The sequence below is a fragment of the Balaenoptera physalus genome (genome assembly GCF_965194825.1).
Source record: "Balaenoptera physalus genome assembly, chromosome: 13".
Taxonomy (NCBI): Eukaryota; Metazoa; Chordata; class Mammalia; order Artiodactyla; family Balaenopteridae; genus Balaenoptera; species Balaenoptera physalus.
The window spans coordinates 108,199,581-108,216,035 of record NC_138892.1 but is presented as its reverse complement, the minus strand read 5'-3'; the positions used below and the strand labels follow the sequence as shown (position 1 = coordinate 108,216,035).

General features: G+C 48.9%; 1 protein-coding gene across 27 annotated transcripts in view; it reads left to right on the top strand.

Annotated features, from left to right (window-relative positions):
* The window catches only part of MICAL3 (microtubule associated monooxygenase, calponin and LIM domain containing 3), a 175,915-nt gene that overhangs the window by 100,385 nt on the left and 59,075 nt on the right, over window positions 1-16,455 (top strand). For 17 of the 27 annotated variants that reach the window (XM_082420527.1, XM_082420526.1, XM_082420528.1 and 14 more), the window contains 6 exons: window positions 1,361-1,417; window positions 3,477-3,584; window positions 5,827-5,934; window positions 6,403-6,589; window positions 15,558-15,646; window positions 16,366-16,453. In XM_082420527.1, the coding sequence (XP_082276653.1) occupies window positions 1,361-1,417; window positions 3,477-3,584; window positions 5,827-5,934; window positions 6,403-6,589; window positions 15,558-15,646; window positions 16,366-16,453 (637 nt within the window). The remainder of the gene's footprint in view (window positions 1-1,360; window positions 1,418-3,476; window positions 3,585-5,826; window positions 5,935-6,402; window positions 6,590-15,557; window positions 15,647-16,365; window positions 16,454-16,455) is intronic. The other 10 variants (XM_082420518.1, XM_082420515.1, XM_082420524.1 and 7 more) reach the window with 3 other exon arrangements.

Here is a 16,455-nt window from a genome sequence, read left to right as displayed (position 1 = left end):
ACTTTTGTCTTGCTGCCCAAGGAGAGGCAGTTGAGGTGAACTTCGGGAGGCTTGTTATAGAGCTCCACTCCGTGAGTTCGGCTCCTTCTGATTTTGAGAGCCCTGCCTCTTGCTTATCCAGCTTTTGCCAACAAACACCTGCCCTTTCCGTCCACCCCACTCACCGTCCAGGCGGATCACTGGAGAACTTCTTCACGGCGAGTTAACCACACGTGCTTTGCGACCAGCACGCTCATATGAAGTGCGTTTATAGAACGGCTTTTTTGACTTGTGTCGTATGTCCCTATAAAGTAAAACACTGATGTTGGAGGTAGGATCTACGGAAAGACATTTTCTCAGCTGTGGTAGCCTATTTAGAAGGTGATCCCATAATGTGTCTGATGTGCAGGGGCCCAGCCTATGTCCCTGGGTCTGGACGCTGAGCCCTTGTAGGGTAGTGACCACCCTGGGCCCTGTCTCTGCCCGAGAACCAACATGGGGCATTTCCTCTGAGTCAGGCAGTGTTCTGAGTGCTTTTCCTGTGTCGTCTTGGTCTGTTCTCACAATAACCCTACGAGGCAGGTCCTGTTATCCTCACCTTTTACAGATGAGGAGACCGAGGTGTAGGCTAGGGAGGCCAAGCAGTTTGTGTGAAGTCACACAGTGAGCAGCGAGCTAGGAGCTGAACCCAAGTGGTGTGACTCTGGAGCCTGAGCCCCGGCCTCGTCCTGCCCGCAGAGACCACACGCTCACGGGCTCTGGACAACAGAGTGGCCACATCGGGAGCTCTGGGTCAGTTCTTGCAGCGGGGCAGGGCCATACGGTGAATGCTGGGCTATCCAGAGAGTGACTAGGGCCTAGACGCCCCAACCCCACATGGCTGTGTTAGTGGTTTCCTCAGGGCAGCGGAGGCGGCGTGGGCCTGTGTCACGGTCCCCGGCCTCTTGGGTACAGCTTCTGTGCTCACCTCGCCCCTTAGTGCCGTGTGCTCTTGGAGTCTCCTGTGGACTCTTGTCGTCTCTAATGCCTTGGTGTGGAAGCTTCACCCTCCTAACCTGCCTCTCCTGTTAACCTTCCACTGAATGCCTCTGATCACGTGCCGCTGTGTGAAAGAAATACGTTTGTTCCACCTTTGTACTAACCGTAGTTCGTTATTTATCCACGTAGCTGACCTCATTGGAGGCCAGGTGGGAGGACAGCTGTGTACAGCTGTCCTTGGGTCACAGGATTTGATGTAGATGGGACTGTGGTTACTTGGGGTTGGGGACCAGTAGGCAACAGGTTATGTGTTGAAATGAACTCTCACTTTCTGGTACTGTCACTTAGTAGGTCCAGATAGAGCATTTGGATGGAGCTTAAGTTTCTACTTTGTTGCCAACAGACGTACAGCGATCTTGATGCTGACAGCCGTGGCAAGCAGAGTCCCCACCACGAGAGGGTAAAAGCACGACTGTGGCATGGGGTGCTGGCAGCCACACAGATGCGGCACGCTGGGGCGGGGGGGCAGGCGTGGCCCCTCTCCCTTGCTTTTTCCACACTCTGGTCACCCAGCCAAGAGCCGGGACTCTTTCCGCTAACAGTGATGACCCTTGCAAATAGCATTCGCGGTGGAACATCCACCCACTCAGCGTCAGACCAGATAGGAACCCTGAGAGTTTGTGCCCTGTGAACGGCCTCTTCCCCTCCCTGCCCCGCCTTCCCACTACCAGATAGGCACCTTCGACTTCTGGGGAAGGGTCGAGGTCAGTAAGCAGGAGGCACTTGCTTGGCTACTTCCGGGATCCTGACGTAGAAATACCGAGAAAGCCAAAGCTCTTAGAGCATGGGGATTCTTCAGGTGTGAAGAGGACGGGGGCGGGAAGGAAGGTGATGACAAGACAGGGTCCATAATGAAAAGTGGTGGCTTATCTATTCGAGACACTAGTAGGGAGACGCCTGAGCACACCTGGCCATCGTATGATCTGATGAGTTGCAGAGATGCTCATCTCAAAACCTGCTAACTATGAAACTTTTTTGGTTGTTATTGTTACCCTTAAATGGAGGCCTGAGTGGGTGTAGCTCTGCAGCCAGAATGAAGAATCATCTCTAACTGTTCATTTCACATGGGCCTTCTCTTATTTTTGCCTCCCCCTTTGCCTTTGCTCTGAGAAATGCCCTCATGGCTGAGCAGTAAGTCTGGTTCCCTCCTGGACCCATTAGGAAAATAGTGGTAGCACTGTCTTCCTACCAGTTGCCAGGCAGGAAGCAGGCCCGGGGTTGGGGGGGGTGGCCTTTCCATGTCACCCGTGTCACCCACAGCTTCACTGCCTGTGCCCAACCTCTTTCTTCCTTCTTCCCAGGCTGGTTCCTGTCAAGAAGAAAGCTAGGCACTTTCACTGCACAGGGCAGTGCCCTCCGTTTTGGGGGATGCCTATTTGAGGAGGTGCTGATGGTCTTGAATGAAACAGGCTCTCCGTGGGGAGCGGAGGAAAGTCGGTGGAGGAAAGAGAGATTGGATGGGGAAGCTGGTAGAAGTTGGGGCTGCAGGGCACCGAGGACAGGTGGGATTTGGAGCTCAGGAAGCAGCAGGGTTGGCGGGAGTTTTCTTTCATTTCCCCGGTGGGCTGCTCTCCAGGGTCTTCGGGGCAGGGTTCCCGTCCAGGCACTCCTGGGGGTCACTGTTCTGTTCCTTCCCGGCCTCTCCCTCCACCGCCCGCCAGTCTGTGCGCTTGCCTGCTCTCTGCCACCCAGGGAGTTTCTCTCTGAGCCTCTGGAGCAGAGGCTGGTGACACCCCCCATCACCCCTGTCACGCCTGAAGCTTTGAAGTTAGTGTGAGCTGGAGGCCGAGGGGTGCTTCTTCCCTGCGGCCCGCAGGTATCTCAGCCTGAACCTGCAGGCAGCGAAGCAGTTACTGCTTGCCAAGCTCGCAGCCCCTCCTGGCTTGGGGACCGGAGAGTGCCTGGCTGCTGGGCCCACTTTTGCTCCACGTGCTGCATGCGGTCTGCAGAGAGTTGGGGCCGGCTCCGGGGCAAGCTCGGTGTCTGAGCCCCACCGGGAGGAGGAGGAGGGGCACTTTCCTGGCTTTCATGGAGAAAGCGAGCTTTGCTCCAGAGCTGCCGTCTCTTGTCTGCTCCTCGTAAGACCGGCAGAGTGACGAGCCGGTGGAATCTCCTTGTGCTCAAGAGAAATTCCAGCCCAGGCCGTGAGGGGCTCGGCAGGGCACGCAGGACGTGTGAGCAGGGCGCTGCCTGCTGGCTGGCAGCACTGCGCACTTGAGAGCAGGGGTGCAGACAAGGCTTTCTCGGGGGCCGTGTTCCAGCGCGGGTGTGGCTGCGAGCGTGAGGCACAGTGGGAGCCTGGAATGAGCCGTCGGTGCTTCTGGAACTAAGAGCGTTTCTTTACTGCATTTGTCATCCAGATAAAGGGTCTGAAACTGCCAAGTTCCGTGTGTTCAGGTCAGCGTGTAACTTTTAACTTAACGTTTCCTTTGATTTTTTCTCCATCTTGTATTTTATAGCCAGAGCCTGAGCCTTCTCGTCGATTTTTTGTCGACCAGTGGGAGCTTTCTCTAAGCCTCCGCTCTGCCAGCCGCCCCGCCTCTCCTTCCTCTGACTGCCTACGACAGGTAGCGGGGCCCGGGGCTTGGCCAGGCTCGTCCTCTTCAGCCTGCACTTTCTTCACCCACACGAACGGCAGCCTGTCTCCTTAGGAATCCAGTTGTGTGTGTCTGTCATGCATGTGAGGTCGGTAGGCGTCCACCTGAGTTAAGGAGGCTGCTAGCTTCACTGCAGCAAATTCTGTCCCAGTCAACCCACTTTCATTATAGTCCAACTGTATCAAATAATGAGAAAGCATTTTGTAGCCATTAGCTTTTTTTGTCTCCAGACCTCTTCCTATTAATGTGTTATAAAATATGAACCATAGTGTAATTAAATCTCTTAAAGAGAGTGGTGGATACGCAGCATTCTGGGTGCCTCTTGAATTGTAATCTCTTAAGGAATGAACTCTGCTGTTTCCTATGATGGAACTGACCCAGCTGTGGACGAGTTTACAGAGAGATTGCAGGGTCTTTTGTCCTTTCTCTTTGTTTCCTGTTCTTGAGCTGGTAGCAGACTGTGCAGAATGATACGCATGTGTGGTGGCCACAGTATAAGTCCAGAGAGTGCTACATTTCGACTGTTTCTTAAGAGTGGGGAGAGGAAGACCATCTGCTTTTCATGCCAGAAACAAATAGAACTTGAGTCTCCACCTCTCCCAGGGGTGTGCTCGTCAGTGCTGTCACATCGCTGAGAACTGAAGGTGACAGATGCCTTTGCACCAGGCAGCCCTGGGCTATACTTGCTGAGAGTGCTGGTTCTGATGGGAGAGCAGGTCCTGGCTGAACAGGGAGGACCCTGGGCTTGCCCAGTGTCCCAGCCTCAGACTTGGCATCTGGTTCACGCTCCCACTCACCTGCTGCAGTTTCCTACTCCCTGGCGTCAGCTGTTCGATGCTCAGCTTGGCTGTGCCTGGGTTCCTGTCTGTTCCAGGCTTAAGCTTCCCTAATGTTTCTAATCTAAAGAAGGCTTAGGTCTAAGAGCCACTTATGTTTCTCGACCACAGATGGGTATAAGCTGTGGAGTTAATGAGCAAATGGCACTATCCTTTGGAAATCTCCTTATTTTAAATTGAAAATATAATTGACTCCTCAGTTCCAGCTGAACCTTGGAGAATTGTTTGCTCATTTGTGCTGCTGTCGTCCTTGTATTTGCATAGGGTCAGTTTCCCCCTAGAACATTCCTCTGGTTTGTCCCTGCCCCGCCCAGGACGTGCCATTGCTCGGGCTGGTGGTTCTCACACACGGTTTCGTGTGTTCAAGCCGTTTCCTGATGGGATTGTTGGCATCCCCAGCACAACTGCTCCCGGAATGTTTTGGATTTGGAATTAGAGTGAGGGCTCCTCAGACCCGGCAGGCACACAGCTGCTGAGAGGCGTGTCATACACACTGGGTGTCTGGGCCGTCTGCACAGGACGGGCTCAAAGCTGGGCTCCCGCAGGAAGGTTAGCCATTGAAATTTATAGTTTTCTCCTGCTGCTTTTTCAACACTGCTAGAGAGAGGATTGAGGTGGTTGGATTTTTTTTCTTTTATCTTGTTTCAACGTATAAAGAAATAACCCCTCCTGGACTAGAAACACATTCTGGCTTCCACAGCCGCCGTGTCAGCAGTGCCCCAGCTGGTCCGGAAGGCTTGGTCTCAGGGCCCAGGGGAACACGGAAGTCTCCACGGGGAGAACGGGCAGAGAAGGGTTCTTCCTGGTAAAGCCCGGGGGCCGCTGGTGCACAGGACAGGGGCTCTGTGCAAAGGAGGTAATAGTGAGGACGGATGTCCTCCCCGGTGACACTGGGCTGTTGGCATCCGTTACCCAGATGGAGAGTCGGCCTTGCTTTCTTTCTGAACGAGGAAATAACTCCCCAGGCCCTGGGATGTGCCTTCAGTCTGGGGCCCACCGCCTTAAGGGAGGTGTCCTCTTAGGTCCTCTGTGTGTAATCTGAGCCGCTGGGTGGTAGGCCCTTCGCACTCTGTTTGCATCCATCCTGTCGTCCCGCCTCCGCATCCCCCGCACTTCGTCCAGAGAGACATGAGAGACCGGGTTTCTCCTTCCTGAATTTCCCTGTCTCTGCGGCCGTCGCTCCCGCCTGTGCTGACACCAGTGTGTGGACACTGACACCTCGTCCCCTGCTCGTGGGCACTGTGTTGGCATGTTTGTTGCTGCACCTTGTATTCATTTTATACCTTTCGAAGATTTTTTTTCCCCTGTCTTCTTAATTTATTTTTTTCCTTCTCATTTCCCTTCTTTCTGGTCGTTTAACAATCTCCAACCAATAGAAGTATATAAAGATGTACACGGGCGGAGTGAGCTCATTGGCTGAGCAGATAGCCAATCAGCTTCAAAGGAAAGAACATCCTAAAACCCTTCTAGACAAGAAGGAACTGGTAAGATACACTAAGGGCGCTGTCTGTCTAGATAAGACAGCTCTGGTGAACAAGCCTGCTTTGTTCTAAGTAGCTCAGTGCCATATGTGGCCGCTTCGTGCCATGTGGTAATTATTTTTTGAGGTTGTCTGAATTTTGTAACTGAACTTCTAGGACTGAAACCGTTGTTTAGAATGTTGTGTGAACAGCATACTCAGTATCTCTAAAGTGATTACTCTAGAGTCCAGGGCGTGTGTCCATGGAGAACCACGGGAACACCTTCAGATCAGAATCTGTTAAGAGGATTTGGTTTGCTTGTTATGAAATCGTGTAGAACAGACGCAGTGCCAAGTGCTGCGTGGGCACCAGAGGCACCGGCCTGCGCTGGTGCGCGGCTCCCGTCCCCAGGCAGAACCGTGTAGGGAGGGTCGTGCGCCCTGGGGAGGGGCCGGGAGGCCTCGCCTGATGCGTGCCCCCCACCACCCCCAGGGCTCCATGAAGAAGGAGTTCCCACAGAACTTGGGAGGCAGCGACACCTGCTACTTCTGCCGGAAGCGGGTCTACGTGATGGAGCGGCTGAGCGCCGAGGGCAAGTTCTTCCACCGGAGCTGCTTCAAGTGCGAGTACTGCGCCACCACCCTGCGCCTGTCGGCCTACGCGTACGCCCTTGAGGACGGTGAGTCCCCGCGCTGGAGGCCGCACGCAGACTCAGGGCCCCCGCTGCATTCTTACACAGACGTTCTCTTTTGTGCCTCTCCTGAGCCTTCCCATCCACTCCCCTCTAGTCTGTGTTTTCTCCCAGACTCTTTCTTATAAATATTTCTGCAGAGTCACCAAGCTGTATCATAGATGACTCAGTGACCATGGTGATGAGAAGGGCATGCGTTTACCTAAATCGTTTCCCTGGCTTCACAGACACCTGTTGTCGTACCTCACGGTGGGATCTTAAGATAAAAGGGACCTGAGGAGAGTAAGTCTTTTTTGTGTTCGCTTTAGAGAAGAAGAATCACAGGCTTATAGAAGCCACATTTCTTGCCTAAGGTCAGTGACAGCACATTGAAACTGTATCCCCTGCCACTGTTCTCAGACCTTGGCTTTCTGAAGGTGCCTGAGTTATGCCCAGTGTCACCCGTGCTCTCTCGTATCAGCATCTCTGGTGAATTGAGAGCACGTTGCCCAGGCCTCAGTCTGGTTACTGTGCTGTTCAGGCCTGGCCTTTTGTGATATTTGTTGGTTTTATAGTGGAATGACCTTGATAAGGCAGAGGTGGAGAATTATGCAGACAGGTAACAAAGCCTGAGGGAGAGGCATGTGTGCCGCCTGAAAACCCTCTGGGGTTAATTGGAAAAGGTCACCAAAGATGTCAGTGATTCCTACGCCCCTTCCTACAGGAAGCAGAAGGGATCTTATGAGAGGCCGTCTTACTGATTCAACAGTAATGAAAAGACCCAGATGAATAGAAGGGGGAAGTAAATCCTCAGGTCCATTGCGTTGCCTGAGGAGACTGTCAGGTGATGTCACACGGGGGAGGGGCGCCCTGCGGTGAGGAAATAGTCCTCCAGGCTCTTCGACTAGTGAGCGAGGAGCAGCCAGAAGGAGCCGAGTGGTGACCTGAGAAAAGCTGACTCTTACTGTTGTGGCACCTGGTCCTCTTGTTACATTAGTGAAAAGCACCACCCAGCGAGGGAAGAGGTAAGACAATTGTCTATACTGTTAGGTATCAGTATTCCCACACACCTGGTCTTTGGATAATGCCTTTGATCTCCCCGGATGGGGTTGGCAGATGGAGCCCACCCAGTGTTTCTAACTGTCTGCGAGGTCTGCCTGGAAAGATCCCTTCAGGTCCAGCGAATCGATCCACGAGTATTTTTGCCCATAGATTGTGCGCCACACCTTTGCCACATTCTCCTGAGGGCGTAGATGGTGTAAGAGGGGCCGGTGTCCTGATGGAGTGATCCGGCAGCAGACGGCGTAAGGGAGTGACCGAGGGTGGGCACGGTGCGAAGTGCAGACTGTAACTTTGTAAAGCACAGAGGAGGAGGAGTCCGGGAAGCTCAGGAGGGTCAGGAACAACTTACCCGTCCTGCCGTGGACTCTGGAGCGTGGTGGGCGAGGGCTCAGCAGAGGGACGGAGGAGGCGGCGTGCCCAGCGAGAGGGCAGCGGAGCCCGGGGGAGTGACCACAGTGTGGGGGCCGGACGAGCAGGCCCACGTGCTTAAGCACGGCCTTCTTGACAGCGGGCCTGACCAGCTCCCCAGACTTCAGCCCAGGTGAACCTTTCCCTCAGCTCCGCCCTCCTCAGTGACAGCTGGACTTGGGGAAAGGAGAGAATCTTAGGGGTCCTGAGGGTTTAGCCTCATGAGGTTCAGAACTCTAATGGAAGAGCCTCAAGTAAGAGAGAAAAGGGCAGGGATTGTGGCTCCGGAGAGAGGGAGTTAACCCAGCCCGTGCTGGGCCCTTAACACATATTGTGACATTTCATCCTCATGACCACCGGAAGGTAGCTAGCTTTATTGTTGTAATTTTACACATCAGGAAACTGAATTCAGAGAAGCTGTAAGTTGCTTGTCCAGGTCCACACAGCAGTAAGTGGCCTCTGAGGTCCCCCAGGTCAGACGTCCTGGGGTTAGCGCTTCTGGCCCACGGCAACTCGGCCTGGTCAGTGGGGACTTACTCACTTGAGAGAGGCGTCCAGGTTTTACCCTTGTCCCTTCAGCCCCTTTAAAAGGATGCCGTCTTTCTGTTGCCACAGACTAGCTTATTTGCCTGCTGCCAGCTCTTAAGACAAGGACTCTAAATCAAACAGTGTGTCACATCTTTCGTCTCCTCTCGAGAGGAGAAAACACACACCATCCGCTGAGGAGGTCTGTGAAGGGCCACCCTCGGGAGTGACGAGCCCACTGCCCCCTGCCGCTGCCCTTCTCGCCCCACCCCCCCCCACCCCACCCCGTGTCTGCTCCCACAGGGCAGCCCAGGGGATCTTAAAGAGACGGGCAGATCTTCCCGGTCTCCCACTGTTCACCCTGACCACCCCCTGCGGCACAGGTGGACCCGCGGTCCCCGGGGCTGAGAGCTCCGCGCGTCCTCCCAGCCTGCCCCCCGGCCCCCTGCTTCGGCCTGTCCCCTGCGAGCTGCTCGCTTCTCCGTTGCACTGACACGCGTGCGCTCGCTGTGTCCTCTGCTGGAGTGCGCCCCTCCCACCCTTGCGGGGCAGCCTCCTGTGGCCACACGTTCTTTCCCCAGAGAGGCGGCAGGGCTCCTCTGCCTCCTGACCAGAGCATCTCTGGCTCTGATCTGGAGTTGCTGGGGGCAGGAATCTGTGGCCCGTCTGCCTCAGGCTCGCCTCTTAGCTGTCTGTTTTCTCCAGTTCCATCTTCAGTCATTCCTACATTTATTGTCAAGGTTCCTGAATTTACTTAGACCATCTAAAATCAGTGACTTGACGGGATCAACCATGCTTTGTGGTTGCTTTGTGACGTTAGCATGGCCGTACCTGCTGATTGAGATGGGCACCATCGTGAAGAGCCAGGCGTCCGATGTTCGAATCCTGTCTGAGACTCGCTAGCGTGGCTTAGCCTTTCTGTGCCTCACAGGGTTTTGAGGATTAAATGAGTCGATAGTTATAAAGCACTTACAGCGTTTGGCACATGGTAAACGTTAGATGAAAATCAGCCCTTTTTGTTGTTAACATAAGAAGCAAAAAGTATCACCAAGTTGGGTTTGGGAAGGGGTTTGAGGTGCATTAATCGAGCAGCTACAGTGCAGGACGTGTGATGATGTCTCGTTGATGGATCTCACCCCACGAGACGGTGTGGTCTTCATGCTCTACATGAGGAGACGTGTGCTGAGAGGGTCATGTACCACTGAGTGGCTGGGATGGTGCCTGCACTGAGCTCTGGTTTCAGTGTGTGTGTTCCTCCCCTCAGGTTGTGCTGCATTCATAGAGGAAACAAGGTTTTGGAATTTTCTTTTTACCTTTTGATCAGGCTCGTGGGACTCGTTTTTGAAACCTAAACCTCTTTACTTTATTTATTTAGGATACTGTAGCAGAATTCAATGAGGATTCCCTGGTAGGTCAGTCTACTGAGTTGTATTTTTAAATCTAGAATTCTGCTTTTACTAGAAAAAAAGCAAATTAATGGAGGAAAAATAGAAGAAAGGAATGAACATAACTGTAAATGATTGTAGTTTTCTGATACTACAATAAATAAGACTCTTGGTTGAAAGTAATGGAAACCCAGATCAGATTAAAGTTTATGCATAAGATTGACATCTTTCTTGCAGATAGCAGAGCTGCCCCTTCTCTCTCCCCATCCCTAAGAATCTGTTAGCCTAACTTAGCCACCTGCCAGATCCTAGAGCACCGTGTCCTGGGATGGGCTGGAGGGAAAGGGGATATTCTGATTGACCTGTCTGGGTCATTTATCCACTTCTGTGCTGGGTAATGTCAGGCCACGTGGTTGGCAGCCCCATCAGAGTCATGTGGAGGAGGGAGGAGTGTTCCTTAAAGAATGAGACACAAGACAGGCAAAAAGCAGTGTGTGATCCAAGCACCAATACGTTTTGTCTTGTCCTAATTACATTTTATCTTGGCCAAAATTCGCAAAAGTGAAATGGTTTATTACAGATTGTAGAAGGAGATTGTGTCCAAGCTGCTAAAAATAACCCACGACTCAACTCCCCTTATAGAAAGATAAGCAGTGGGGTGGATGGTCCTTTGCTCTCAAGTGCCCCTGACAGGAGGTGTGGTTCTCTGAGTTCTGATTACGTTCCAGGAGCTAGTGGGAAACTCTATTTCAGAAAATATACTATCTATATGAATATTATTTGAAATTATGAAAGTCCACAAGCTCAATTTTTCTAAAAGATTTATGCAGTGTTGGGAGGGGGAGAAGTACCAGTAAAAGAAGAACAGAAGTCAGTTACTTTGAGGGGAAAAAAGAGAGAGAGATGTAATTGGATCACCAGGAGAAGGGAAGAAGAATGCCATCTCATTTATCTCCTTGACTTTTTTTTGAGATATAATCGACACATCAGTTTATATGTACTGCCCGTTGATTTGACACATTTATTTGTAAAGTTATTACCACCACCGTGTAACCTAGGCAGTTACCTAGTTACAGTGTTACCACCTCCGTGCCATCACATAGTTACTAACTCTTTTCTGTGGTGAGAACATTTAAGACCCACTCTTTAAGCAACATTCAGGTATATGACGCAGTATTATTTGCTTTGATCACCATGCTGTGCGTTAGATCCCCAAACTTGTTAATCTTATAACTGGAAGTCCCTACTCCTTGGCCAGTATCTCCTCATTTCCCCTCCCCCGACCTCTACTGGCCACCATTCTACTCTCTGTTTCTCGGAGTTTGTCTTTTTTAGATTCCACATGTAGGTGATAATACAGTATTTGTCTTTCTCTGTCTGACTTATTTCACTTAACACAATGCCCTGAAGGTCCATCCAGGTTATCATATAACAGGATTTCCTCCTTGCTCATGGCTGAATAATATTCCATTGTGTATACTTGTGTGTATGTGTATATATATATATATATTATAAATATATATATCCATCCGTGGATGGAAACTTTGGTTGTTCTCGTATCTTGGCCATTGTAAATAATGCTGCTATGAACATGGGGGTGCATATATCTTGTATTATAATTAGTGTTTTTGTTTTCTTCAGATAAATACCCAGAAATGGAATTCCTGGATCATATGGTAGTTGTATTTTTAATTTTTTGAGGAACCTCCATAGTGGCTGCACCAATTTACATTCCCACCAACAATGCATGAGGGTTCCCTTTTCTCCACACCCTCTCCAACACTTGTTACCGCTTGTCTTTTTGACGATAGGCATTCTGTCTGGTATGTGGTGATATCTTGTGGTTTTGATTTGCATTTCCCTTATGACTAGTGATGTTGAGCTCCTTTTCATCTATATGTTGGCCATTTGTATGTCTGTTTTGGGAAACTGTCTCTTCAGTTCCCCTGCTCATTTTTTAATCAGGTTGTTAGGTTCTTTGCTATTGGGTTATATGAGTTCTATATATATTTTGAATATTAACCCATAGTCAGATATATGATTTGGAGATATTTTCTCCCATCTCATAGGTTGCTTTTTCATTTTGTTGCTTGTGCTTTTGCAGTCATGTATAGGAAATCATTGCTGAGACCAATGTCAAGGTGATTTTCCCTTGTTTTCTTCTAGGATTTTTATAGTTTCATGTCTTCATTTAAGTCCTTAATCCATTCAAATTCATTTTTGTGAGTAGTGTAAGATAGGGGTCCAGTGTCATTCTTCTGCATGTGATTACCCTGTTTTCCCAGGACCATTTATTGAAGACACCATCCTCTCCCCATTAAATATGTTTGGCTCTCTTGTTAAATATTAGTTGACTGTATATGCAGAGGTTTATATCTGGAATCTTTATTCTGTTCCATTGGTCTGTTTTTATGTCAGTACCATATTTTTTTTTAATACTTATTTATTTATTTGGCTGCACCAGGTCTTAGTTGTGGCACGTGTGATCTTCATTGCTGCATGTGGGACCTTTTTTGTGGTGTGCAAGATCTTTTTTTTATTTTAATAACAATTTTTTCCAAAGATTTATTATTTATTTATTTAATTTATTTTTGGCTGCGTTGGGTCTTAGTTGCGAGATGCAGGATCTTCATTGAAGCACGCAGGATCTTTCATTGCGGCGCATGGGCTCTTCGTTGTGGTGTGTGGGCTTCTCTCTAGTTGTGGCCTGCAGGCTCCAAGGCACATGGGCTCAGTAGTTGTGGCATGCGGGCTTAGTTGCCCTGCAGCTGTGGGATCTTAGTTCCCCGACAAGGGATCGAACCTGTGTCCCCTGAATTGGAAGGCAGATTCTTTACCACTGGATCACCAGGGAAGTCCCTATAATAACTTTATTTTATTTTATTTTGAATTTTTGAATTTTATTTCATTTATTTTTTTATACAGCAGGTTCTTATTAGTTATCCATTTTATACATATTAGTGTATATATGTCAATCCCAATCTCCCAATTCATTACATTTTTTTTTTTTAAGTTGTGGCATGCAGGACCTAGTTCCCTGACCAGGGATCGAACCCAGGGCCCCTGCATTGGGAACACAGAATCTTAACCACTGCACCACCAGGGAAGTCCCCATACTGTTTTGATTACTATAGCTTAGTAATATAGTTTAAAATCAGGAAGTGTGATGCCTCTAGCTTTGCTCTTCTTTCTCAGGATTGCTTTGGTTATTTGGGATCCTTTGTGGTTCCATACAAGTTTTACAATTGTTTTTTGCGTTTCTGTGAAAAATGCCATTGAAATTTTAATAGAGATTACAGTGAATCTATAGATGGCTTTCGGTAATGTGAACATTATAACAATACTCTGATCCGTGAACACTGGATATCTTTCCATTTATTTGTGTTTTCTTCAGTTTCTTTCATCAAAGTCTTGTAGTTTTCAGTGTATAGCTCTTTCATCTCCTCGGTTAGGTTTATTCCTAAGAATTTTATTTTATTTTTTGATGCTATTGTGAATGGGATTTTTTTCTTCATTTTTCTTTCTGATGTTTTGTTGTTAGTGTATAGAAACACAACTGTTTTCTATATGTTGATTTTGTATCCTGCAACTTTCCTAAATTTCTAACAGTTTTTTTGGTGGAATCTTTAGCATTTTCTGTATATAAGATCATATCATCTACAAATGAAGACAGTTTTACTTCTTCCTTATCTATTTGGAAGCCTTTTTTTTTCTTTTTCTTGCCTGATTCCTCTGGCTAGGATTTCCAGTATTGAATAGGAATGGTGAGAGTGGGTATCCTCGTCTTGTTCCTGATCTTAGAAGAAAAGCTTTCAACCTTTTGCTGTTGAATATGATGTTAGCTGTGAGCTTGTCATATATGGCCTTTATTTTGTTGGTACGGTCCTTCTATACCAAGTTTTTTGAGCATTTTTATCATGAGAGGATGTTGTACTTTGTCAAATGCTTTTCTGCATCTGTTGAGATGATCATATTTTTATCTCTCTTTCTGTTAATGTGGTGAATCCCATTTATTGACTTATGGCTATTGAACCATCCTTGCATTCCTGGAACAAATCCCACTTGATAATGATGTATGATCCTTTTAATGTGCTGTTGAATTTGGTTTGCTAATATTTTGTTGAGAATTTTTACATCTGTATTCATTAGGGATATTGGTCTGTATTTTTCTTTTCTTGTACTGTCCTTATCTGGCTTTGGTATCAGGGTAATGGTGTCTCATAAAATGAGTTTGGGAGTGTTCCCTCCCGTTCAGTTATTTGGAAGCATTTGAGAAGTATTGTTAATTCTTCTTTAAATGTTTGGTAGAATTCACCAGTGAAACCATCTGGTCCTGGGCTTTTCTGCTTTGCGAGGGTTTTATTTACTGATTCAGTCTCCTTACTCAATATTGGTCTGTTCAGATTTTCTGTTTCTTCATGAGACTCAGATTTAATAGGTTGTATGTTTCTAGGAATTTATTCATTTCTACTAGATTATCCAGCTTGTTGGCATATAATTGTTTTTAGCAGTTTCTTACGATTCTCTGTGTTTCTGTGGTATCAGTTGTAATGTCTTCTTTCATTTCTGATTTTATTTATTTGAGTCTTCTCTCTGTTTTTCTAAATTAGTCTAATAAAGGTTTGTCAATTTTGTTTATCTTTTCAAAAAAAAATCAGGTTCATTGATCTATTCTATTGTATTTCTGGTTAGGTCCTCTTACTTTAACTTTGGGAATAGGAAAGTTCATTTGTCAAAGGAGCCACTCTCTCCAGATGAGAAGGATGAGTGGAATTACTCCTGTTTCAACAGTTTCTGTAATAGGGTCTATCCTTTAATTTTCGAAAGCCTTGGCTGTAAGTGGAGGGAAAGAAAGAGTCAGGAAAAAACAACCCTCAGTGACTGAATCCCACTACCAGCATCGTGGGAAAAGCCAAGGTTGGTGTTTTTCAAACTTTTGATCATGTCCACAGTAGGACATACATGTTACACTAGGACCCAGAAAACCCAGGTGGGCACAACTGAGCTGTGAGAAATAATCCTTGACTCTGAGGATGCCACAGTGCATGCTGATGCTTTTTATTAGGCTTTATTCTGTTTTGTTTTAGTCATAGTGCATTGTAGGATTTTTGGTTTGTTTTGCGTTGTTTTTAATGCTGATCCTGACCCACTGTGGGTCAGAGCTGCAGTTCGACCCACGCTGGCTCGCGGGTACTTGCAGAAGGGCAGCAGGAGGGCCCCAGCGGGTTCATGTTCAGTCCCGCCCCACCCCTGGCAGCCTTCAGGCCACCACCGCTTGTGTTCATTCTTGGTTTCCCCAGAAATGCTCCTCTGGCTCTTCATGTGACCACATCTTTGTTCTGCACACACTGCCACTTTGTTTGCTGGCCCTGCCGTGCAGGCTTCGGTCTTTGCTCTGGGCCCTGATTGGGTGATGGCTCCGTGGCCTCCACACATCCGGGCACAGGGGAGAGGAGGGCCTGGCCTCCCTGGACAAGAAGCCTGGGCCTGGGGAAGGCCGGTGCCGGGGCGAGCGGACGACCGTGCCAAGACCAGGGGTCAAGCTGGGAATTTCAGAGACTTGCTCACCCTCTTCCCCTGCCCCTTGCTGCCTGCAGGTAAATTCTACTGCAAACCACACTACTGTTACCGGCTGTCCGGGCCTGTACAGAGGAAGAGACCAGCAGTGGCCCCTCTGTCTGGAAAGGTAATGCTGATCGGCCACAGGGGGCGGGGGGGCAGCAGGTGCTGTTTCAGTGCGGTGACAGGTCAGGGTGTGGCCAGCAGGCCCTGAACGGCCACTGCATTGCCTTTCCTGTGAGTGGGAGGGCCTGAGAGATGGTCACAGTCCGGTATGGGGAGGGAGCATCTTTTCAAGCCTAATCTAATGTTGGGTTTCAGTAAGGTAATGTTCCAGGACCACCTGAGTTGGATTTGGAAGACCATGTCAGACCTTCTCTTCTGCTTACTATGTAAAAAAAGTCTTTTGCCTTTGAAAATCTCACCTTTCCTGAGAGGAGGACACCGGAAAAGGACTTGACTAGAAATAAATGCTCTGCAGCCAATTCCTTGAACTTTCTATATTCTGGGAATTACTTATCTAAGAACCTTCTTTTTTAAAAAAAAAAAAAAGTGAGTGTAATCAGCTCCCGCATCTGTCTTTCCAAGTGAGCTGTGTATTCTCTCCGCTCTGTGGTGTTGCCCCGTGGGCGTGCAGTTGACTGATGCTTCCAGGAGGGCCTCTGCGGACTGCAGAGAGCCTGTGGGGGAAGGGACGTGAGGTGCCTGCGACTCCCGCGTGAAGTGTGCCCTGGCGCAGCTCTGGGTTTCCTGGTGAGGGCAGCAGACTGGCAGCCAGACGTCATTGTCTTCTGAGATGTGGGTGCTTCACTCAGTCACTCTTCCTCTTCTTGTGGATTTTCCTAGGAGGCCAGGGGACCCCTGCAGGACGGCCCCACTGCAGACACCAACGGACAGCCCAGCACCAGTGCCAGCCCTGCCGAGAGAACTCCAGGT